The 26,375-nt window shown below is 46.5% G+C and overlaps 1 protein-coding gene across 1 annotated transcript; it reads left to right on the top strand.

Moving 5' to 3' along the window:
• Positions 1–2,267: 2,267 nt before the first annotated feature.
• Positions 2,268–26,002, top strand: LOC308417608 (uncharacterized protein; the record flags this gene model as incomplete). Its single annotated transcript, XM_080912968.1, has 4 exons — positions 2,268–2,362; positions 13,421–14,178; positions 24,445–24,496; positions 25,294–26,002. The coding sequence occupies 4 exons, from the start codon at positions 2,268–2,270 to the stop codon at positions 26,000–26,002; spliced, it is 1,614 nt and encodes a 537-aa protein (XP_080769094.1).
• Between the last annotated feature and the right edge of the window lie 373 nt (positions 26,003–26,375).

The raw sequence follows: 26,375 nt of genomic DNA on the forward strand, positions 1-26,375 counted from the left end.
TTCCCATGCACACACAAACACACACGTATACACATCATTAAAAATTAAATCCTAAAATTATAAAACAGAATACCACAGCTGTGGCAGTCGCAGAGAATATCTGCTCCTCCAAAAATTAGTAAGCGAAGTCTAAAGGAATATGGATTGTTTGCATAGGCAGGAAATCCCGCCCCGTCCACTGCACTTACTGGGGTGATGGGCGCCCATGCCACCTAGTGAAGGCAGTCATTCTAGCTTCTTCTGTGAATGTGAACTAGACTTGGCAACCTCCAGAAAAGAGGAAAACACTTCATTTTATGATGACAGAAGCTGAATTGCACCATCGGGCCCAGGTGGCCCAGCAAGCCTAGCTAGAGCCTCTTCTACATCATTCAGGCAACTTGGCCTGTAAGAGTGTCTCCTCTCCTCTGCCATTTTCATATTGTATACAACCTTAAAAGACTTTGCAGATGCCAACTTCTTGAGCCTTCTGTGTCTTCCTCCTCCCTCCAGGAAGAAATATTTCACTTCAGAAAACATAGGCACTTTCCTAGTTTGGAATGCTATTGCTATGATGAGAAAGCAGGACCAAAAGCAAGATGGGGAGAAAGGGGCTTATTTAGTTTACACTTCCAATCACAGTCCTCACTGAAAAATCAGGACAGGAACTCAAGCAGAGCTGGAACCTAGACACATGAACTGGTAGACATGCCATGGAGGGGTTCTGCCTACTGGCTTATTCATCATGGCTTGCTTGGACTGCATATTATAAAACCCAGGTCCAACATTCCAGGGATGGCACCACCCATCATAGGCTATACCCCCCCCCCACACTAATCACTAATTAAGAAAATGCCCTACAACTGGATCTCATGAAGGCATTTTTCAACTGGGGTTAGCTCCTTTGTGTCAAGTTAGCATAAAATTAGACCTGACATTTACCCAGCAGAGATCCTATTAAAATTAGGATGTTTGTACCAGTGAAGAAAGTGAGGTGGTCCAAAGACCAGAGCCCTAGGTGACAAGATGCAGAAAACATGTGTCAGAGATTGGAGGGATGCAGCCATAACCAAAGTATGGTGGTTGAATAGGTGCCCCCCATAGACTTGTGTGTTTAAATGCTTGGCCCATACGAGTGGCACTATTAGGAGGTGTGACCTTCAGGGGTGGGTCTGGTTTTGTTGGGGAAAGGGTGCCAGGCTGGAGGTGAGCTGTGAGATTTTATATATGCTCAGGTCTGACCAGTGTGACATAGTCACCTGCTGCTTCCTGCAAATCAAGATGTAGAACTCTTAGCTCCTTCTTCAGCATCATATCAGCCCACATACCACTATGTTTCCTGCCATGACAATGATGGACTAAACCACTGAACTATAAGCCAGCCCCAGTTAAATATTTTTCTTTATAAGACTTGCTGTGGTCATGGTGTCTTCTCATAGCAACAAGAACCCTAACCAAGACACAAAGAGATACCAAGGGAAGCCTGGAACCACCAGAAACCAGAAGACTTGAAATATAGCATTATCGACACCTTGACACCTCACTTCTGGCCTCCAGGAATGGGGAAGAATATAATTCTGTTGTTTCATTAGCCTAGGATTTGGTCATTTGTTTATACAAATCCCCAAGACCATGGCCTCCCTATGTCCTCCACCTGCACAGGTCTCAGAAGTAGAACAGGCATGTCCCTCTCCATACCCCTCCTGTCAAGAGAGTGACAGCTGAATGAAGAGGGCTGGGATGACAGAGACACACATGGAAGCATGTGTCTGGGTGGCCATGGTGTGTTCAGCTCCTCCACCTGGGAGGAAATGTGAGCTTGGAGTACAAGGACAGCATTCCATCCTGGGGTGAGACAGTCTGCCAGCATCCAAGTGGAGGTGCTGTCCTCAGCAGGGGTGGATACTGGGAGTTCACAGCCCAGGCATTATCTGTACAACATGGCACCTGGGGTCCTGGGTTGCCTTCTGCCAAAGGAAGTCTGAGAAATCCTAAATCATAGCCCAGCCTCATGCCCCCTCACATTCAGAAATGGAAACACATGAGCTTCCATTTTGGAGGTCATTTCCAGGAAATTTTATCAAGAGTGGCAAAGTAGAGCAATGTGAAATGAAAACAAACAAGATTTCCCTGGAGGAAATGGCACAAACAGGAACTAGGAAGTGGCCACATGCAGCTTCCCACTTGACCCATGCAGGGATATAAAAGCCCCAGGCTCAGGAGCCTCCACATCTTCCCTCTCCACCTAATCCTCTGACCTACTCGTCCCTCAAACCAATACCAGAACCATGACTTGCTGTGGCTGTTCAGGAGGCTGTGGCTCCAGCTGTGGAGGCTGTGGCTCCAGCTGTGGAGGCTGCGGCTCCTGCTGCTGTAAGCCTGTGTGCTGCTGTGTACCCACCTGTTCCTGCTCCAGCTGTGGGGGCTGTGGTTCCTGTGGAGGCTGCAAAGGAGGTTGTGGTTCCTGTGGGGGCTGCAAGGGAGGTTGTGGTTCCTGTGGAGGCTGCAAGGGAGGTTGTGGTTCCTGTGGAGGCTGCAAGGGAGGTTGTGGTTCCTGTGGGGGCTGCAAAGGAGGCTGTGGCTCCTGTGGGGGTTGCAAGGGAGGCTGTGGTTCCTGTGGGGGTTGCAAGGGAGGCTGTGGCTCCTGTGGGGGCTGCAAGGGAGGCTGTGGCTCCTGTGGGGGCTGCAAGGGAGGTTGTAGCTCCTGTGGGGGCTGTGGTTCCTGTGGAGGCTGCAAGGGAGGCTGTGGCTCCTGTGGGGGCTGTGGCTCCTGTGGGGGCTGCAAGGGAGGCTGTGGCTCCTGTGGGGGCTGTGGCTCCTGTGGGGGCTGTGGTTCCTGTGGATGCTGCAAGCCCTGCTGCTGTCAGTCAAGCTGCTGCAAGCCCTGCTGCTGTCAGTCTAGCTGCTGCAAGCCCTGCTGTTGTCAGTCTAGCTGCTGCAAGCCCTGCTGCTGTCAGTCTAGCTGCTGCAAGCCCTGCTGTTGTCAGTCTAGCTGCTGCAAGTCCTGCTGCTGTCAGTCTAGCTGCTGCAAGCCCTGCTGTTGTCAGTCTAGCTGCTGCAAACCCTGCTGCTCTTCAGGCTGTGGGTCTTCCTGCTGTCAGTCCAGCTGCTGCAAGCCCTGCTGCTGCCAGTCCAGCTGCTGTGCTCCTGTGTGCTGCCAGTGTAAGATCTGAGACTTTCCAAGAAGTACCTTTACTATTCCCTTACTTCTGAAGCCCACCTTCTTGGGAAACTGCGCGATAATGATTTTCCTACTCAGGTTCAAAGCTTCCTTCTCCAGCCTTTGATGAGAAGGAACAAATCACTGCCCTGATGCTTCCCTGACAGGTTCAGGTTGTAACTTAGTCCCAAGATTCTTTATCCTGTCATTCTCACATTCCCTACTACATTTAAGCAGGCTTTGCCAACATCACGATGAGTCTGTGATGTTCTGAAATGTACCCAAGATCTATTAAATAAATCCTCTCCCCACTATCCTCAGTCTCAGAGTGTTGTCTCATTGTTAAAGCGATCACTTTCCCTGGCTCCCCTTCCCTAATATGTGAATGCCACCCATGCCAAGCTATCACCATGCATAAAACATGTTGCCATAATGTGTGATGCACATGATTGAGTGAATGTATGGAGGAGTCACAGTTCCTAAGTGTGAAAGGCATCAGAACAGGATCAGGGTGCTGGTTTGCACCACTAAAGGTGAGTCTACCAGTGGACAGGGTCCTTTGTGTAAGAGCATGTTGAAGAAGGGGTCTAATTGGTCTGTGTGGTCATGTTGTACCAGAGTGAGGGTCAAACCCAGGACATAAAGTGTGACTGAGATCATCTTCTTTGCTGAGAGGCTAAGGGAAGCAAGCATGAAACTGTGTCACAGAGGAAACAAGTGGAGAGTGAGATTTGGGGAGGTTTTGTGGCAGTCTGTGGGCTTAGATGTCTGAATGTTTGGTCCTCATTTGATGGCACTGTTTTTGGAGGGTTAGGAGGTGTGACTTTGCTGGAAGAAGTATGTTGTAGTAAATATTAAAAAAATAACAACCATTTATCTCTCTGTTGGCCCTGAGGTCTCACTCCTCAGGCATTCAGTTCGGAGCCGCACACTCCTCTGGCTCCTGATCTGAGCCGCCACCACAGCTCAACTCCCTTCCCTGGTGGTTTTCTACCGCCTACTCTCTGCCTCTGTCCCAGGGTGTTTCTCTACCCCAAAATCCCACAAACACATCTCTACAGCTCGATAGCTTTCATACAGGCTTATATATTCAACTCAATCCACAAGCCCACTACACAACAAGATTGCATCAAATAGACAAAGATACAAACTGCCCTTCAATATGAGATATTAGACCTATAAAATCTTTATTATTCATAGCTTTTTAACACCAATAAATCCCACCTGGGCCCAGCTGGTCCTTGGGAAGCTCCACGTTGGCAGGACCTATGACCAGTTCTCTGACCTTCTTCCCACCTCTCAGCCCTCTCTATTTCCCTTGCCCCGCCCAGTCACTGGCTTTCCTTTGTTTTACTAATTAAAATGGGAGGGTTCAGCCCAGCGTCCGTGTTTAAGTGGAATTAACATTAAAATACAAACTGCTTCAGGACAATCTACAGAAGTCTGCCACTGAGCTGGAGTGCTTCTAGGTTTGTTAGTTTGTGGGAGTGTTTTTGTTTGTTTTGTTGTTTCATTTGGTTTGCTTTGCTTTTTATCCAGGTAATCCTGGATGTCACTCTGTGTACTAGGCTAGCCTCAGACTCATAGAGATCTGCCTGGTTCTACCTCCTGACCAACTGAGGTTTCAAAGTCTCAATCCTAGTTTGCTCCCTGCTTACTGCTTGTGGTTCAAGATGTGAGCACTTGGCTTTCTGCTCCAGTCTACCTTGCCTTTCCATCTTGATAGACTCTCATCCCTCTGGAACTGTGAACCCAAATAGTGTTCCTTCTATAAGTTGCCTTGGTCATGATGTGTTACCACAGCAACAGTAGTTCATACAGATACCCAAAACTATCAGTCATTAGAGCAATGCAAATAAAAACCACAGCTAGAGGCTAGTTCTCAGCTCTTCAGATGACTGCTTGCCAAAGAAAAAGAGGCCAAGTGTAGTTAAGGAGAAGTCAGTGAAAGACCCCCGGAGGGTATCTTCCGTCTGAAGAGACCCGTCCCAAGGAACAGCGAGACCACTCACTTCGGATGCAAGTAGCAAGAGGTTTATTTACACAGGTACCTGTGGGCACACAGTCTCTCAGAGGACTTGTGCGCCGGACAAAGGGGCAGTCTCCTTTTTATAGGGCTTGGGGGGCAGAAGCAAGGTACAGAAGCAGAAGCATAGGAACAGGGCTTTAATTGGTTAGTTTAAATGTGGCCAGGGAGTGAGCCCAAGGACATGGCTCCAAGGAAACAGCTCCTGATACCAGCTGGGGCTGCAGCTCCTGAGAATAGTTGCCTTGGGCTTATCTAAGTGTGGGAACTATGGCAGACATATGGCTCCAAGGACACAACTCTTGGTTCTAGTCGGGGGCTGCAGCTTATCTGAAAGCTGGGCTTGTCTGAATGTCTTCTGTTCTTTGTCTATTGCTAGCTGGCCGCCCACCGGTATCTGGCCACCTGGGACCCCGACCTAGCCTGCACAGCCTTACAGACCCAAGTTCTCAGAAGAGGAGGGCGGCCTTGGCCCCTCCTTTGGGACAAGGAGTTGTTTTTCGTCCTTGCTTTGGTCCAGGTGGTCAACTGCAGATATTTTTGTTCTGACAGAGACTGGGCTGTCCTCTGGCTCACTTTTGTTTCAGTATTATTTTTTTATCCCTGCCTGCTCTGGGCCTAGCACAAAATGGCATTACTGCAGCTAAAGCAGGAGGGGGGTCTTTCAGTCAGAGCCTTACGCGTGAGAATGAAAAGCCAGGCAGCCACTTTAAAAGTCAGTCTGGCTCCTTTCAAGTGATAAGTTCAAAACATAACTTTATGACCTGGTGATCAACTCTTGGGTGTTTACCAAAGAGAACTAAAAATACATGTCATATACACATCACATAAGAACTCACATGGTAGGCTGGAGAGATGGCCCAGTTTAAGGTGGGCCTAGGAGGAGCTTTACTTTCCTTCAAAGGAATGGAGTAGGATTCCCAGTGTTCACTGGCAAGCATATGGGAAGTGTGGGGAATGCATCTAAAGGCCATTCGGGTGGCTGTGGAGAACTGCAAAATTGGATTCATCCCCATGAAGGTGTCCTATACTAAAGGGAACAACAGTCCCATTTGGCACTCTGTCCTGTAAGACTTTCCTCCCCAGATGGAAGTGCACAGAACTTACCTTTCCCTCCCACAGTATAGACTGGTCCACAAGGGACTAGCATCCTCAACAGCTATGGGCTCACCATTTCCCATAGATCACACTGTTGTCACAGGATAACAGGAACCAGGGCAGCAGAGATCAAAGGTAGAATAGGGCAAGGGTGTTAGAGGGGTGGTCCTGGGTCCCAATGTAGGGACTCCACAGGGCCCTCATGGAGACTGTTAGATTGAGAGAGAAACAGGCTGCTTCTTGGGACTTCCTTCAGAAGGCTGAGGGCCTAGTGAACACAGCACTCCAACCTACATGGAAGCCAGCTCACAGACCTGAGCCCTTGAACAAAGGAGAAACTGAGCCCTTGAAGAAACACTTGGCTTCACATTAGCCAATGGGAGATTGTACATGAAGCTTCTTGGCACAGTGACAACATTTTGGGGCCATCAAAGAAACAATATACTCCCTCGTGTGGTGGCTTCCTCCTTCATACACCTAGACACATACCTAGCACAAAGGCTGAACCACCAGGCATCTAGCCAGGAATGAATACTGGATCAGAGGATACCTGCTTTGTCTCCCTTAGCTCTTCCTGCCTACATGCCCCATTGGGGCTCCTGTCCCTTGCTCCACATGTTATAGCACACTCAGTTTGCTCAGGGACTTACTGGGTCATGACAGGGTGATGATCAGAGGCCCTGGGTCTCTGCTTCTGTCTCTGGAAAATGGCTATAACTCAGCCCACAGAGAAGGTGACAGGAGAAACTAGGGAAATGGGAAACATGACCAAAAGTTCTTCATGAATGCTATGTTTGCTTTAAAATTCTTCAAAATACTTTCAATTTTTTCTCTTAAAAGGTGACACAAAATCAGGAGGCGACCATGTGCAGTCTCCCACCTGACCTGGGCAGGAATATGAAGGCCCAGGCTCTGGAGGCTCACATCTGCACACCTTCCTCTCCACCTTCTCCTCTCACCTACTCCATCCTCAACCAAACTCCAGAACCATGACCTGCTGTGGCTGTTCAGGATGCTGTGGCTCCAGCTGTGGGGGCTACAAGTCTTGTTGCTATCAGTCCAGCTGCTGTAAGTCCTGCTGCTCTTCAAGCTGTGGATCCTCCTGCTGCCAGTCCAGCTGCTATGTCCCTGTGTGCTGCCAGTGCAAGATCTGAGGCTCTAACATATGCCCCTAGTTGACAAAGACCAATGCCCATCTCTCTGTCCTGCTGATACCTGGAGTGCAGTGGAAATGGCACTGTTGAAACGGGAACCAGCATTCTGGGACGTGTGAGTGCAATATCCCCACCACTCATCATCAGACCTTATGTTCCTAAAGGCATCGAGCTGCCATTTTGGTTTATTTTTTTTCCTGCCATCACTTCTGTTTCTGGGATCCTCTGTATGCATTCTGCCTTCTTCATGCGGTCTCGTGAGAGCTGCTCACACCACCTACCTTCAGGGCCCGCAATTCCCAGAGTTAATAAACACTCTCTTCCCACAGTCTGTTCTCAACACTATTCTTTTCTTAGTCTTTTTTAAATTCATTGTCTTCATACCCCTCCTCTCTCAGGCATCTCCTCCCATGGGCCTCCTGAATCCAGGGCACATCATGAAAACAGGATGGGACCCTGGCCTGCCTTAGAAACAGAAGTTCTTTTTACCTAGAGATACCTTCAAATTAGAATATTAAAATACCAGTAAACCCAGTTTATGAGGCTGAGCATATGTGACTGGGGTGTGGCTTTACCTCTTTTCCAGGTGTTTTCTGAAAATCTCAAAAAGACTACTGTCTTTCTTTACAGAAAACAACCTAAGTTCTGCACTACCTTTTACAACCTCCAGTGGTCCTTCACAGCCACACCCTATCAGGAGCACCTTGAGGACCCATTCCAAGGTCATCAGCAAGCTTCTAAAGTTAAGAACTTCAAAACCCAAAGAAATCTTATCTTTGACATTGTAAAGATGATGACGTGAGCTCTGCCCTACAGAAGCCTTTCCCCATGCTCTTGTGCGTGCTATTCTCTCCCCAAATGCCTCACTGTCTATTAATTCCCACACTTAAGTTTATGCTACAAATCTTTTAAAAATAAAATTAACTCTGCTTCATATGAACTCATCCTAAAATTTCTTCTTTTGTCCAAAGCCACAGACTTGATTTTCTGTGAATGGAAGCTTCTAGAAAACAAAGGATCTTCTTGGGTGCTGATGGCCGATCAGGGCTGCACCTCCTGAGTTGTTCAGAGAAGACAGAGGGCCTGCAACTGTAGAGCAGGGTCTGCTTAGCCAATGCCAGGGGTTACATGACGCCAGTTCTCATGTGATGGCGGCCGATATGCCCAGGTGACCGGACAGATGAAGAACAGGATCAGATGTTGCACCCAGAAACTCAACCAATTCCAAACCAGATCTCCTTTAACCCCTCTTGAGTTCTTCCTTCACTCCCTTTTGGCAACACACTGTGGAAAACCCTCCTTTCCCCATCACTGCCCTATGTGTGTGTTGGGGGCGGTCCCTAACGAGTGCCTGGACTGGCTGCCTCATCCTCTAGAGTCTCAGCCATGTTGGGAGGGTCTGGGCTATCCATCATGGGGACTCTCTCTGTTATAGCTTTCAGGGTCAGTTTACACTGGGCAAAAGAACAGGGAGGGGATTGAAAAATGACTCAGGTCACTGCCCTGGGTGATGTTATGCATATATATCACAAACACGTTAATTGTTTCAGCAAGTGATTTCCGGCTTATTTCAAATTTATCCTGTGGAGTCTTAATAAAACCCATAACGAGGCTGATGAGATAGCTCCGTGGGTAAAGGCACCTGCCGTCAAGCCTGATCACCTGAGTTGGTGGCCCTCAAGGCCAATGTGGTGGAAAGAATCAACTCCAGAAAGCTGCCCTCTGTCATCCTCACATGCACTGTGACATATATACATAGAATACACTTATAAACACACATGGTAATAAACAACTCTAACAACAACAAGAAACTCATGAGGAAATTTATGTTTTCCTTGGTTAAGACTGAAAGAATCTTCTTCCTGGAAATGGCCAGGCCTTCTCTGACCATTTCCAGGAGAAACAGGTGAGGCTTACTCAGTCACTCCTTTTCAGGCTTCAGTTAGGACACTCATATGCCAGAAAGGGCCAGGCATGTGTATAAATGAATGCATGTATGGGTGTATGTACATGTATGTATGTGTACCTCTGTGTATATATGCATGTGTGTACACATGTGTGTCTGTGACCATGTCAGCCTTTGATATAGGTCCCATTGCCTCCTCTCCAGAAAGCAAGCTGTTCTTCAGGCCAAAAGGCCGAGGATGGAAGCAGACAGAGCCAGTGGTAATGCCCAGCAGAGCTTCTCTGCAGCTTCTTTCTCTAGACACTTCAAGCACAGGCATGGCAAGTAATGGACTCCAGAGCTTCCACACCAGGTTCTTGGAACCAGGATAGGTTTGGAGGGTGCATCTGCCTGTCCAGAGAAGACAAGGACATACTTGGGGTCACAAATTCTCAGCTTGGAGCTGAGGTATTGTTGCTGAGCTTTTAGTACTGGATTTTGGCATACTTCTGGTGTGTCTGAGGCCACTTTGTGAGGGCTTATCTGAGAAGGGAAGACCCACCATCCCATGAGCTAAGGGTCCCAAACCAAATAAAAAAGGTAGAAGGGAGAAAGCCAGCTGGGCACAGCATTCATCTGACTTCCTGGATGGGGCGTGACCAGCTTCCTCAAGTTCCTGCCGCCAGGGCTTCCCTATCATAAAGATGGACAGTTTCTTCAAAGGGTGAACCAAAGTAAACTCCTCCTCCCTCACGTTACTTCTGTTACAGCAATGAGAAAAATAACTAATGTGAGAAGCACATCCTCTATCTTACCAGCCACCCATGCCTCGAGGAGAAGCAGGGCCTGCACTCCTCCATCAGGACCTTTCAACCCAACACCCTGCAAAGTCAACCCAAAGCACACCTGGGACCAGTTCAGCATCAGGGAGAGCAAGACAAGTCCTGAGAGAGCAGATGTGCACCAGGAAGATACAGGTGTTGCTAAAGTTGTCAGCTAGAGTCCTGGGAGGAGGAACAGGAGAGGGAGGCCATGGGGACCAACAGACAACTTCAACTTTGGAGATAAGAACACAGTGGGTAAAAGTTTAAAGCCCAGGGTCTGCCCTACAGGGTGAGCTAAACATATATGTCCATACGTGTGGAGGCCAGAGGGCTTTCATAGGAACCATCCACTTTGCTTTTGAGATAGGGCCTCTTACTGGCTTAGAGTCCACAAATTCAACTAAACTGACTGGGCAATGGACCCCAGGGATCCTCCCATCTCTGCCTTCAAAGAGCTTGGTTCCCAGCTTTGTGTGTGAGATCTGGTGTTCCAACTCTGGGCCTTCTGTTTGTGTAAGCATTTTACCAGCTAAACCCTTCCTCCAGAACCAGTCTTTCAAAAGAATTTCTGCCACTGATGATAAGGTACCCAGTGTTGTGGCATATAAGTGGGCAGACAGCCACAGGGTGCTCATGATACAGTGTGTTCTGCAGAGTTCTACTCAGGCCACAAGCGTGGGAAAGCACAGAACCTGAATTTGTGTCTTCTGAATAATGCAAGTTGTAAATGGCATGTCCTCAAATTTGACAATAATCCTAAAACTTCACAGTTATCAATAATAAATTATTAAAGCTGAAAATATTTACATACTGTTAATGATAAAAGAATAAAATTTGGGAGCTAGGGGATGGCTCAGCCAGTAGAGTGCTTGGGCTGTAAGAATGAGAGCCCAAGTTTAATCCCCAGAATTCATGTTTAAAAGACAAAAACAAAAAACTGGGCATGAAGCTGGAGAGATGGCTCAGTGGTTAAGAGCACTGACTGCTCTTTTAGAGGTCCTGAGTTCAAATCCCAGCAACCACATGGTGACTCACAACGATCTGTAATGAGATCTGATGCTCTCTTCTGGTGTGTCTGAAAACAGCAATAGTGTACTCATATATAATAAATACATAAATAAATCTTTAAAAAAAAAAACAGGCATGACAGAGAAAGAGAGGCAAGCACATTCCTGGGGCTTATTGCCCAGACACCTTAGCCAAGTAGGAACTTGTCATGTGGCAAGTTCTAGGCTAGCATAAGACTTTGTCCTAGTTACATATGTGTTATTGTGATAAAATACCTTGACAAGTGATTTAGCAGAGAAAATGTTTATTTTAGTTCAGAACTCCAGGTTACAGTCTGTCACTATAGAAAGGTCACAGGGACAAGTGCTTGCAACAACCAGTCACATCACAACCACAGTCAAGAACAGAGAGAAATTAACTCCTCCATACCTGCTTTCTTACTTGTGCTCAGGTTGACTTCTTTGATTTTTATAAGAATTTTTAAATTGTATTTATTTGTGTCTCTACATGAATGTGCCCATGTGAATGTATATACAGCACCCAGAGGCTAGAGAAGGGTGTCAGATCCCCTGGAGCTGGAGTTACAGGCCAGCTCCATGAATGTTGGGAACCAAACTTTGGTTCCCATAACTGAGCCGCAGAGGCTCTTAACCACTGAGCAATCTCTCTGATACCTGTTTCTATATTCTTACATAATTCAGGACCCGCTGCCTAGGGAATGGTACTGCCCTCAGTGGATTGAATTGATAACTTAATTAAGACAATTCCTGATAAACATGCCCAAGATAGACGATATTTACTGAGACTTTCTTTCCAAGTGATTATGGGTTGGGTCAAATTGACAGTTAAGGTTAACCTTCATAGTTGGTTAGGAAAAAGAATCTAAGCAATAACACCCAAGATTGTTCTCTGGCTTCTTACACACATGTATACAAGTGCATACGCACACACATACATACACACACACAGACAGAGAGAGATACACTCTCACATGCATGCCTGCCTACACACACATACCTTCACATACTCTGACACACATATACACACACTTCAGAGAAAGATATTAAAAGAAATACTGAATTGTACTGTATTTTTTAAAGGTCAAGTGCAGCTCCATTGGGGCCAGAGAGAAGCAGTCACCTACCCCCAATCTGCTCTGATGAGAGCTGGGAGCAACTGGAAGACCTGCACAGCATATGCATAGGGAGGACAGCTGCCAGCCAAGACTGAAGGCCACAGAGCATGGCAGGGACTCATAAGGTGTCCATAGTTCTCACACTAGGCCAGTGCTCACTGGACTTGTAAGGAAAGTGGGCACCAGGATGGAAAACAGATGACCCTGGAAAATAGGTCAACACAGAGAGACACCCTCCTTTTGTTTTGTTTTAAATGGGACTGGGAGATAGGTCAATGGGAACTAAATTCAGCTCTCCACCATTAGATAAAACAAGTCATGGCAGTGAACACCTGCAGTTTTGACATGGGGGAGTGCAGACACAGGTGAATCCTGGGGGCTTACTAACTAAACAGCCAATCGGTGAGTTCTAGGCTTAGGGAGAACTACCGTCTACAAAAATGAAGGGTGGAGAGAAGTTGAGGAACACCCTTGACCTCTAGATTCCGCATGTGTACACATGGGCAGATGGACAGACACCTCACACACATATGTATGCATTGTTAGTGCACATGTATATGTGCATGTGCGTGTGTGTGCAGCAACATAAGTGTTGACTCTGAGGAATAGATTTTAGGTTAACTGTTTTTTGTCTAATAGTCTACTTTTATTTAACTAAATTTTGTTCATAATGTTGAAACATTAAAATTAAATAATAAGGGAACTTTCACAAGAGAAAGCAGAAAATTTTCTCTAATCTCTGAAAAACACCTTGATCCATCATGACATGTGATCAAATATGACCATCTTTAAATATAACAAATAATGTAACCAATCTGCTCACCTAAAACAGGAAAAGATAATATGGGGAAGGAGCTAAACTTAGAAACCTAGGACAGTGTATGTTTGATTGGAATTACCAAAGTCTCATGACTCTGGAAAAAAAACAAGCAAACAAACAAACTCTAGTTTCAGAGAAAGGGCATGAGCAGGAACCAGGAAGCGACCATGTGAGACTCACACCTGACCTGGGCAGGTATATAAAGACCCCAGGCTCAGGAGGCTCCACATCTGCACACCTTCCTCTCCACCTTCTCCTCTCACTTACTCCATCCTCAACCAAACACCAGAACCATGACCTGCTGTGGCTGTTCAGGAGGCTGTGGCTCCAGCTGTGGGGGCTGTGGCTCCAGCTGTGGGGGCTGTGGCTCCTGCTGCTGCAAACCTGTGTGCTGCTGTAAGCCCGTATGCTGCTGTGTACCCACCTGTTCCTGTTCCAGCTGTGGTGGATGCAAGGGAGGCTGTGGCTCCTGTGGGGGCTGCAAGGGAGGCTGTGGCTCCTGTGGGGGCTGCAAGGGAGGCTGTAGCTCCTGTGGGGGCTGCAAGGGTGGCTGTGGCTCCTGTGGGGGCTGTGGCTCCTGTGGGGGCTGTGGCTCCTGTGGGGGCTGCAAGGGTGGCTGTGGCTCCTGTGGGGGCTGTGGCTCCTGTGGGGGCTGCAAGGGTGGTTGTGGCTCCTGTGGAGGCTGTGGCTCCTGTGGGGGCTGCAAGGGTGGTTGTGGCTCCTGTGGAGGCTGCAAGGGAGGCTGTGGCTCCTGTTGCTGTCAGTCCAGCTGCTGCAAGCCTTGCTGCTGTCAGTCCAGCTGCTGCAAGCCTTGCTGCTGTCAGTCCAGCTGCTGCAAGCCTTGCTGCTGTCAGTCCAGCTGCTGCAAGCCTTGCTGCTGTCAGTCCAGCTGCTGCAAGCCTTGCTGCTCCTCAGGCTGTGGGTCATCTTGCTGCCAGTCCAGCTGCTGCAAGCCCTGCTGTTGCCAGTCCAGCTGTTGCAAGCCTTGCTGCTGTCAATCCAGCTGCTGCAAGCCCTGCTGCTGCCAGTCCAGCTGTTGCAAACCCTGCTGCTGTGAGTCCAGCTGTTGTGGGCCTGTATGCTGCCAGTGTAAGATCTGAGTGGCTGACCACAGACTCCAAGTGGCTCCAGCACATCTGGATCATGTGCAACCACCCCGTGCTTCATGCCAAAACCTCATCTCTCAGTTCTGAACTCATCCTTCTCTGAAATGAAAACTACACTATGGGTCATCGCTGTGGTGTCCCAGATTCTGAAGACCTCTTGATTGTCACCCCATTCTCAAATCCCATAACCCATTTGCTTTGGAAGAGATGCCTGTTTCCACCTCCACATAGGGCATAAGACTTAACTGAGCTTGTTCAGTCCCCAGGCTGGTACCCTCCCACAATTGCCACCCCTCCTATCCTCCCTGTACCTGGCCTGTGCTTATCTGCCAGATTGAAGCACTCTTACAAATAAAGAAACAAATCTTAACTCTCATGCCTAAGCTCTATGTTTAAAATACTTTTTACTAAATCATGACTCCTTTTTGAGAAGCCTACAATCACGTGTGTGTGTGTGCTCATGTGTGTGTTTTAAATCTTTATGTGTCCATATTTGTGTGTGACTGCAGGTTTATGTACCATAGCAGGTATGTGGTAGTCAGAGGGCAGCCTCGGGTGCTGGTCGTTGGTCTTTCTTTTCTGCCGTATCTGACACAAAGTCTCTTGTGTGTTTATGTTTGCCAGGCTTGATGGCCCGTAAGATTTTGGGGATTCTCATGTTTCCGCCTCACATCTTACCATAGGAAGAACTCACAGATGCTCACTACTCTTAAGGCCTAGGTAAAATATTAAGACCTGGGTAGCTATTACCTGGCTAGCCTGCCATTATAAGGAAACTTTTTCATGTTTCTGTTACTAGGAACCTTTCTAATGCCAAGTTGGTTGCATATTTTATTATGCTCTGTGTCCGTGGAAACCAATGATGAGAGAAGTCAGTAGAATTGTTTTGTATAGTTACCCACAGTAAGCTTGGACCCAAACCAGCCACCCAGCAACTTTTTCTGTACCTGTGGATAAGCTTTTAGGGTATAAACTATTTCTGGGATGGGCCCCAACATAAGAGATATAAGAAACTATTTGGAATAAGACTTCCTTTTTTGAGTAGTGGTTGAGTAAAATTTAAGTTCTCAAGACCTCCCTGGGAACTGACATCCTGCTTAGCAAAAAAAAAAAAAAAAAAAAAAAGACATGTACATCCTGGTTGTCAAGTTAAGACATGAATATTAGACAAGGCAAGTCCCCTGTCACTTCGGTGCAATACTCCAACCAATGGGAGCAGGATACGTGTACAACAGACAAATTCCTAAGGAAATCCCCCCATCCCTAAATCCTGATGGGTGGGATAATTTGGCACAGATAATTTGCTAGATCTTGGGCTTTAAAATCCCTATGGAACATTAACTGGGAGCCATAGTTCAGGTCCCTGGACCTTGTCCCTGATGGGTCAGTCCTGGTGTGCATGCTCACTAAACTATCCTGGGGTGACTGAGGTCAGTGTTTGTGTGGCTTGTGAAGCACTTCCTGGACCCCAGAAACTACCGTATCTGCTTTTTATGGACTCTGGGGATTCAGACTCAGTTTCTCATCCTTACGCAGTAAGCGCTTTGCATGCTGAGCCATCTCCCTGACATGTGGGTGCACTTTATTTTCCTACATGCCTGTTGTCTTAGAGTTTCTATTCCTGCACAAACATCATGACCAAGAAGCAAGTTGGGGAAGAAAGGGTTTATTCAGCTTACACTTCCACATTGCTGTTCATCACCTAAGGAAGTCAGGACAGAAACTCACACAGGGCAGAAACCTGGAGGCAAGAGTGGATGCAGAGGCCATGGGGGATGCTGCTTACTACATTGCTTTCCCTGGCTTGCTCAGCTTGCTTTCTTATCCAACCCAGGACTACCAGCCCAGGGATGGCACCACCCACAATGGGTCCTTCTACCTTGATCACTAATTGAGAAAATGTCTTACAGCTGGATCACATAGAGGCATTTCCTCAAGGGGGGGGGGGGCTCCTTTTTCTGTGATAACTCCAACTTGTGTCAAGTTGACACACAAAACCAGCCAGTACACCCATCTTTCTAATTTTAATAAACATCTGACTCTGCTTTAAAGTGAAATTTTCTGGTTTCTTTGGAAACACAGTTATGTCATGATGGTTTCCTGGGACAGACAGGTAGGAAAAAAAAAAACATGTTGCTAAAGCAAACACAGGTGGTTTTTGTTTTTGTTTTTGTTTTTTTTGTTTTTTTTTTTTTTGGCTGAAGCAGGCACAAGAGAGGACATGTGATATTTAGAAAGAACTTAAATATGACCCCATAGTCAATAGGAAGAGGCTTGTTCTGCCCTCAAGAGAATGCTGCTAAGAGCATTCTTAGTTAAAAGTGGAAGAGGGATGGAGAGATGGCTCAGTGGTTAAGAGCACTAACTGCTCTTCCGGAAGACCTGGGCTCAATTCACAGCAACCTCATGGGGTCTACAACTGTCCCAGGAGATTCAAAGGTCTCTTCTGTCCTCTTCAGGTACCAGACATACACATGGTGCACAGACATCAGCCATCCACATTAAAACAAATAATACAAAAAAAAAAAAAGTTAAGTGGAAGAAGTATCCATCCCAACAGATGCACAGATCTCATCACAGAAACACAAACAATACAAAACACAAAGCCATATGACTTTTCTTGAAGTTTGTAATCCTTTAGAAACTGGATCCAATGACAGTAGACAGAGTACCAGGTATCCTGGCTAGTTTTATGTCAACTTGATGTAAACTAGCCATTTAAGGAGGCTCCCTCCATTGAGAAAATGCTTCCATAAGATCCAGCTGTGAGGCATTTTCTTAATGAATAATTGATGAGGGCCGGGCCATCCGTTATTCGGCAATTAGAATCAGATTGGCATATGCCAGCTTCCATTTCATTCATGCCCTACCCTACACTGGGCACAACCTGGAACCTCTGCACTGCTGTCAGGAGCTTCTGCCATCCCCTCCCCTCCTTTGGTTCAGAGCCAGAGCAGTCTTCAGATGCTGGCAAGGGACCTGCCTCAGGACCCTTTGCATTTGTTGTTTCACTAGAACTCATCCTGCTGGGTCAGATGTTCTCTCCTCAGATGACTTCTCCCTGCACCTGATAGTTTCCTCGGCATGTCATAACAGGCAGCTCTCATCTGTGTGGTGATCCCTTATTACTAGACTGCCTCTGGCAGATCCCCTAGTGAGTTGGCTGCTTCAAGAGGTTATGAGGGAAATTGAGGATAGGTCTTTCCTGGCAAAGGAAATGGCAAATGCAAAGGCCCTGCCTTGCTGGGGATACTGCTCACACCCACATACAGCTGCCCGTCTAGGGCCTCGGGTCATCAGCAGGCTGTGTAGTTTGAATCCAGAGACCATTACAGGCAGTTGGAAGAGCCCAGGGCAGCGCCAGCCGGTTGATGCATTGGTGGGAAGGAGAACAGGTAAGGATTCTTAGAGCAGAGTTTGCCCAGGGTGGAAATGACAGGCAGACACCTGGTCACCTGAATACCAGGGGCAGCTGGGTGGCTCTGAGTTCCACATCATGCTAGCTGAGCTGCTTGATAATGCCATGTGTCTTCTGAACCTTGGTCTCCTAACGCTGCATAAGAATAGACCAGTCTCTCCTGGAAATCATGGGACCCTGGGAGAGGGCAATGGGAATGTGGCTTGGAAGACAGGTGGTCATCTGAAGAGATCAGGTGTGGTATTTGTTGTGATGGTCATCTGGTCACTGTGATGGTCAGCTTTAGTGTTCATTCTGATGGTCCCTGAAGTGGTCAGCTGAGCAGTCAGCTGGGATGGTCACTGTCACTATTGTGATCACCTGTAATGGCCAGCTGTACCAATCAGTATTGAAGTAATGTTCACTGTGGTGGTCAGCATAGTGGTCACTATGATGATGCTTGGTTGTAGTAGTCACTGTGACGGCCAGTAAGAGTGATAGTTAGTGATAGATAGTAGGTCATGTGATAGCCATAATGGTCTATGTGGGGGTCAGTCATAATGGTCATTGTGATGGCCAGTCATAATGGTTAGGTGGTGATCAGTTGTAGTGTTCGTTGTGATTGTCAATAATAGTAGTTGCAGTGGTGGTTAACTGTAGATTTTAGTGTGATGGTTAGCTACACTGGTCACTATTGTGGTGTAGGGGTCAACATGATGGTCCATCATAGTGGTCACTGTGGTGGTCAGTTGTAATGCTCACAGTGATGTTCAGCCATAGTGGTCATTATTGTGGTTAGTGTGGTGTTTACTGTGAAGGTCAAAAGAATGGCCACTGTGGTGGTCATTGTAGTGTTCTCTTTGATGGTCAGCCACAGTGGTCATTGTGGGGTCAGTTATAGTGTTCAGTATGAAAGTCAGCCACAATGGTCACTCTGGGTCAGTTGAGATGGCCATTGTGATGGTCAGTCACAGAGTTCACTTTGATCATCAGTCACAGTGGTCACTGCGGTCATTTGTGGGGGTGACTGTGATGGTCAATGTACTGGCTAGTTTATGTCAATGCCCCACTATTTTTGTACCAACTTCAGTCCTAGTTAGGTTACCATTGCTGGGATGAAATGCCATGACCAGAGCAACTTATAGGGAAAAGGTTTATTTGGCTTCCACTTCCTTATCACTGTTCAGCATTAGGACAGAAACTCAAATAGGGAAGGAATCTGAAGGCAGGAGCTGATGAGGAGGCTGTAGAGAGGGGTGCTGCTTACTAGCTTGCTCCTCCTAGTTTCTTGCTCTGTTGTAGGGTGTCCACCAGAGAACACTGATCATACATAGGCTTAAGCCAACAGAGTCCTTATTAGTCAGTCAACAACTACAATGAGTATACAGGATCCCAGTGTAGCCCCGAGCTTTTCTCAGGATGAGCTTTTAAGCACAAAAACTATTTTCTGGGTTGACATACTTCATTTAACAAAAACATCCAGAACCAGAACTACAGAAACCAAAATTCAAGATTAGAACATTTAGAGACTTTCCCAAAACTATGGACTTTGATGACTACGTCTTTGTTTTTATTCTGGCAGGTGGTGCTATCTGCATGCTCAGTTTTAGAGCCTGGATAATACTTTAATTATGGAGTCAGTTATGCTAAGGCCTGGGGTCCTACTAAGGTCTGGGGCCCTATTATACTTATTCTTCTCTCTTATAGAACCCAGAACAACCAGACCAGGGATGGCACCACCCCAAAAGGCCTCAGTCCAGTATTAGGGCAGAAGCATGGCAGCATCCAGGCAGGTATGGTGCCGGAGGAGCTGAGAGCTATACATCTTCATCCAGAGGAAACCAGGAACAACTGAGCATCCTCAGGCAGCTAGGAGGAGTGTCTCCAAGCCCATCCCCAGAGTGACACACTTTCTCCAACAAGGCCACACCTTCTACTAGTGCCACTCCCTGGGCTAAGCATATACAAACCATCACATTCCACTCCCTGGTCCCCATAGGCTTGTTCATGGAAAACAAAATCACACTAGAGAACACACAGAAATGAAATGGGCGATAGGGCAGAGATAACACTGTGGTCGAGAGCATGTACTGCTCCGCAGAGAACCAGAGCCAGGTTCCCAGCACCCATAACAAGTGTCCTGTAACTGCAGCTCCAGGGAATCCAAACCCCTCTTCTGGATTCTGTAGAAATTTCACACACACACACACACACACACACACACACACACACACACAATGTATGTGTGTATGTTTATGTAATGTATATGTGTATGTATATGATGTATATGTGTATGTATGTATATGTATATTATATGGAGACACACATATACACATAATTTAATTAAAAATGAAAAGAAAATTAGGAAGGAATCTTACTTCAATTATGTAAACTGTCAGGGTTAAAGAAAAGAACAGGAAATGTTCAAAACAACCAGAAAGAAAATGAAATAACAATATTGAATATGCACTTTTAATTACTGCCCAAATTATAAGGTCTTAGCTCTGTAACTAGAAACTGCAGGTGTGTCTATACAATGCACACTTGTAACCCCAGCACCTTCAGCTCCTTGAAGCATGTGGACCACTCTGAGTGTGAGGCCAGCCTGGGGTACATTTTAACTTATAGACCAACCCAGCTACATAGCCAATTGTGTTCTTTAAAGAATTAAAAGAGCTGGGCATGGTGGTTTATGCCTTTAATCCTGGTACTTGACATAGCTGTGAGTTCCAGGCCCACCAGAAATACATTGTGAGACCTTGTCTGAAAGAAAAAGGGGAAAAAAGGAAAGAAGGAAGGAAGGAAGGAAGGAAGGAAGGGGAAACTCCTCCTTCCTTGATGACTGGGTTTAAAAACAAGCCTCACCTGTTTGCTGCCTGTGAAAAACTCATCTCAGTGGCAAAAACATAAAAGTGAAAGTGAAAGAATTCGTGAAGTGGTAATCCATCAGACTGGACTTTGAAAGCAATCAGGAATCACTAGACTCAAACTTGGCAGAGTAAATTTCAAGGTAAATTAGATAAATGAAGATGCTCCCTGCATACTAAGTAGGGAATAATCTACCAAGAAGATGTAACAGTTGTAAATGGATTGCACCAAATGTTGCAAATGTCAAAAAGCAGGTACTGCTGGAGTAAAGAGAAGATAGCGCTAGGTATAATAATGGAAGGTAGAGCTAGGTATAATGGAAGGTGACACTCAGCAGTACACAGATTATCCAGATCCCTTCCTCCACCCAAATCAGTGGGAAACACTGCACTGGATTACTCTCTTAACAAATAGACCTAACCAACATCAGCAGAATGTACTATCTGTAGCTCAGTGTGCACATTCTTCTCAGGATCTTAGTAAACGTTCCCTAAAAATATGAGTTGAGTCCAAAAAATCAGTGAGAATTAGTAAAGAATCAAATTAGAAACAAAAATAGAACACAACAAAAACATGTAGGTTATAGATACCAAATACTTTTGAGCAATTGGTGGGCCATTGAGAGAACAAATTGAACTGTGCCCCTTCCCCTTTCTTTAGTACTAGAGACTGAGACCAGGGTCTGCCACTGAGCTCTAGCCCTAGCCCTCCTTAACTTAAAAAAAAAAAAAAAAGCATATTATTTTTATGTATATGTACCTGTATTTATGTGCACCACATGGATGCAGTTCCCCTGGAGGCCGGAAGAGGGCATCAGATCCCCTGGAATTGGTGATTGTCAGTTGCTATGTGGGATTTGAGAGGCAAACTCAGGGCTTCTGTACAAATGGTAAGCTTTCTTAAAGTTACCTATACTGGCTTTGACCTCACCTTATAACCCAAGAGGACCTGGAACTTATGATTCATTTGTCTCAGCCTCCTAAGTATGCCACCAGACCAAGGTCAACAAAGACAACTCTAAGACAGAAGTTTGTAGCTATGACTGTCTATACAATACAAAATTAAGGTAATCTCAAGTAACCTAATGATGCCCCCAAAATGTTAAGATAACAAAAACAAACCTAGCCCAAAACTAATAAATGGAAAAATGATAAATACTGAACCAAAGGTTAATGAAAGAGAGTCTAAAAAATAAAAAAGAAGAAAAGTAAGAATACCAGTAAAGCAAAGAGATCATTCTTTAAAGGGTAAAGGGACCTTCAAGGGCTGACAGACTAACAGCCAAATGAGCCAAAAGACCCAAATTGATAAAACTAGAGGCAAAATAAGAGATGCTACCACATATATCACTAAAATCTAGAGGATCATTAGAAAATCACTTGAAAGAATTATAAAACAAAATTTGAAAAATCTAGAAAAAAATAGACAAATTTCTAGACATACCTGACCTACAAATTTGAACTAAAAGAATTTTTTAAAAACCCTAAACACATCATTTCAAACCCTCCCAATGAAGTCTAAGGACCAGACAACCTCCCTGCTGATTCTACCATACCTAAAAATCAATGTTCTCAAAGTTGCACCTAAAATAGGAGGGAAGGGAATTCTGCCATCTCCTCTCTGACTAAGCCAGGATTATCCTGACAAAACCAGATAAAGTCACCACACAGAAAGAAAACTATGGCCAATGTTCTTGGTAATATAGATACAAACACCCTAAATAAAGTTTTTCCAATAGCAATCCAACAATACAATAGAGGTTTTGTCAGTTTGATTCTACAAGATAGAGTCATCTGGGAAGACAGAACCTCAATTGAGGAATTACCTCCATCACATTGGCTTGTAGCAAGTCTGTGGGGTCTTTTCCTGATTAAAGTTTGTTGTGGGAAGATCTACCCTGCTGTGAGTATACCACCCCTGGGCAACTAATCCTAGGTTGTATAAGAAAGCAAGATGAGGGGCTGAAGAGATAGCTCAACAGTTAAGAGTACTGCCTTCTCTTCTTAAGTACAGGTTTGATTCCCAGAATCTACTTAGTGGCCACAACTGTCTGAAACTACAGTTGCAGGAGATTCATCCTCTTCTGGTCTCTGCATGGTGTGTACACCTGTGGAACACAGACATACATGCAGGCAAAACACTCACACATATAAAATAAAAATGTCTTTCAGAAAATTAAATTACAGAAAATATACTCCCTGGCAAATAGGACATGCAGTGCAGACAGGAAAAGAAGGAAGAGGAAGAAAGGAAGGAAGAAAAGAAGGAAAGAAACTGGAAAGGGTGCTAGAAAGAAAGCTAGGAAGGAAGGAAGCTAGGAAGGAAGGTAGGAAGGAAGAAAGGTAGGAAGGAAGGAAGGTAGGAAGGAGGGAAGCTTAGCAAGCCAAGGAAAGCAAGTAGGCTACATTCTTCCATGGTCTTCTCCTTCCCACCATAATTTGCCTTTGGTCAGTATTTTATCACAGAAACTGAACCAAACAATACATTTAAAAATCCTATACCACAGGCCAGCAAGATGTCTTAGTGGGTATGAGCACTTCCTGCCCAGTTTAATGACCTGAGTTTGATCCCTGAGACCCATGTGGTGAAAGAGAGAACAGACTCCTTCGAGTTGTCCTCTGATTACCAGGTGTGCGCCTTGGCACATTTGTAATCATTTTAAAGTAATAACAAAGACTATAAGATTAGGGTCTGCAAAGAAAAAATGTTGATAAACTGAGGAGTCACACTGATCATGTGAAACATTTAAGATTCCCCTAGTCCTGGAAAGAACTAGAATTTTCCTTACAGTTTAATTTTTATTTGTACACACACATGCCCACACATGTGTCTTTTTTGTGCATCACATGCATGCTCATGCCCAAGGAAGCCAGAAGAGAGCATCAGATTCCCTGGAACTGGGTTACAATGGAGTGGGTTTTCAGATCATTCAATAAAATAATATTATCTTCTAGATTTGATGGTGTTTCTACTGTCAATCTCTTCCAACCCCTGTTTTTTATGCTTACTTTTATATTACTATTGCTCTAATTATTAAGTATAATTGAACACTAGCACCTAAAATCCCAGAGACACATTTTTTTTTTTAAAGTGGCTAATCTGGAGATGAGACCAGATTCAATGTAAGCAGGTTTACTCAGAGTAGCATGTGACTTAGCACCCCCTGGTGGTGAAAACTGAAGATGACCAGAAAGACTTAAGCCCTAAGAGCTTTGCACTGAGTCTCTCCACCCCCTGAACAGGTAAAGGCACTACTCCTGCCTACTAAAACACCAGCCCTAGGCATGCCATGGGGCAGGTCCTCAAAGTCCTCAGACTTAGACTGCTGGGGTCCACCGCTGTTCCAGGGACTAGCTCATAACAGAAAGTTCTAGAACTCCCTCCCGCACTGAGAGTCTCTGGCAAGACCCATAAGATCAAAAATCTCCAGTGGAGACTATGAAATGGTGCACATGCCCAGGCTCTCCTCAGTTGCTGGAATTCCAAGCACCAGTCACCCCTGCCTTCCTTCTTTTCTTTTTGAGAGACAGTGGTTCCCCACCTCTATTCCCAGTGTCCTCTCAGAGAGAAGTTATATGATAAGCCAGATGGCAAGGAAGCATTCTTCCAGCTTGGAACCTACCAGAAGTTTTGTCCAAGGGGCAGCCTCCAGCATTGCCTTCTTCCTCTCCCACAGCCTGAGAAGGTGAATGGCGGAGAACTGGAGTGGGGTAGAACTAAACACACAAAGCTTTCTCCTGCCCCAGGCTCCTGACCCGCTGTTGTCTCCTTGTGGAATATCTAACCAGACTGGTAGAACCACCTTTCAAAGACTCCTTTCCTGGTCTCTCTCTCTCTCTCTCTCTCTCTCTCTCTCTCTCTCTCTCTCTCTCTCTCTCTCTCTCTCTCACACACACACACACACACACACACAAACACACACACCATCAGGACTGCAGGGGGCCTTGCAGACTCAATCCCGAGAAGTCAAAGTCCCCTTCTCAGATTATGAAGCAGAACCACAGATGACAATGATGGTGATGGAGAAGAGGAAGAGGTAGGTTTCAGCTTACCTGTTCTCATTGGAATGGATGTGTGAGGAACAAGATCTTTGATGTTTGGTCACCCCGTTCCTTCCAGTGTGGACTAATTATTCCTGTTGAGTTATTCTTCTAAGCTGCACTAGACATCTTACAGTTTTCTCACTGACCCCATCCCTCCTACCATGCTGAGCTGACCTGGAACACACCTCAGCCTGCCTCTAGATATGGCTAGGAGCTCTGCATCAGCAAGGGGGTGTGCCTAGGGAAGAGTGAAAACTATTGTGTGGGAGGGCCTGTAAGCTGCTCTCCATCCTCCCTGCTCAAGGCAGGGAGTACAAGCCATCCTCTGCCTTCCAGGTTTGATTTATGTATTCATGGGGCCCTGCTCTGAGGTTGTTCAACATCTACAAACAGGCAGGATCTTCACAGGGGGACAGACAGGACTACATCCAGGCAAAGACAAGGGCCAAGTTCACTCCAATGACATCTTCTCCAAAGTGTCCCTGCAGAAGCTGCAGAGAAGTATCTGAGGAACATATAGATCACTGGTGGTACATGTGACAGACCTGCACTTGAGACCCAGTCAACACAAGACAATCTCACAGTAGGTGAGGAATGAGCAGCAGGGAGGGAAAAGGAAACAAAGCCACAGCCAGGAAAGGACACAAACAACAACAGGGAAGTGACCATGTGCAGCCTCACACCTGACCTGGGTGGGGATATAAAGACCCCAGGCTCAGGAGGCTCCACATCTGCACACCTTCCTCTCCACCTTCTCCTCTCACCTACTCCATCCTCAACCACACACCAGAACCATGACCTGCTGTGGCTGTTCAGGAGGCTGTGGCTCCAGCTGTGGGGGCTGTGGCTCCAGCTGTGGGGGCTGTGGCTCCTGCTGTGGGGGCTGTGGCTCCTGCTGCTGCAAGCCTGTGTGCTGCTGTAAGCCCGTGTGCTGCTGTGTACCCACCTGTTCCTGTTCCAGCTGTGGTGGATGCAAGGGAGGCTGTGGCTCCTGTGGGGGCTGCAAGGGAGGCTGTGGCTCCTGTGGAGGTTGCAAGGGAGGCTGTGGCTCCTGTGGAGGTTGCAAGGGAGGCTGTGGCTCCTGTGGGGGCTGTAAGGGAGGCTGTGGTTCCTGTGGAGGCTGCAAGGGAGGCTGTGGCTCCTGTGGAGGCTGTGGCTCCTGTGGAGGCTGCAAGGGAGGCTGTAGCTCCTGTGGAGGCTGTGGCTCCTGTGGGGGTTGCAAGGGAGGTTGTTGTCAATCCAGCTGTTGCAAGCCCTGCTGCTGTCAGTCCAGCTGCTGTAAGCCCTGTTGCTCCTCAGGCTGTGGGTCTTCCTGCTGCCAGTCCAGCTGCTGCAAACCCTGCTGCTGCCAGTCCAGCTGCTGCAAGCCCTGCTGCTGCCAGTCCAGCTGCTGCAAGCCCTGCTGCTGCCAGTCCAGCTGCTGCAAGCCCTGCTGCTGCCAGTCCAGCTGCTGCAAGCCCTGCTGCTGTGCCCCTGTGTGTTGTCAGTGCAAGATCTGATGTACTGGCCATAGGCTTCATGTGGTTTCCCTCAATCACAACTAGGGAAGCTTTGTGTTTTGTTGTTCCCTGACCACTTCCTGATTCTGTGGTCCTGTGGCATTTTTCTCTGCAGTATCACAAGGCACACATCTGATTCATTCCCCTGGAGGAAGTATACATTACAATCCTCAGGCATGCCCCTACTCTATCCCTTCTCTAGTTTGCTTCTTCAACTCTTCTAATGGACAAAACCACATTCCTGTGCTTAGTTAAAAATGTCAGGGGGGAACCACCCCCTGCCTTCACCCATACTCATTTTTCTGCTTCTCTGACTGTGAGCTCTGCCCAGCAGGGCTTTCTTCCTGGGAAAGTGGGAGAAGTTCCCATCTTT

Source organism: Micromys minutus (assembly GCF_963924665.1).
Source record: "Micromys minutus genome assembly, chromosome: 2".
Lineage (NCBI taxonomy): Eukaryota > Metazoa > Chordata > Mammalia > Rodentia > Muridae > Micromys > Micromys minutus.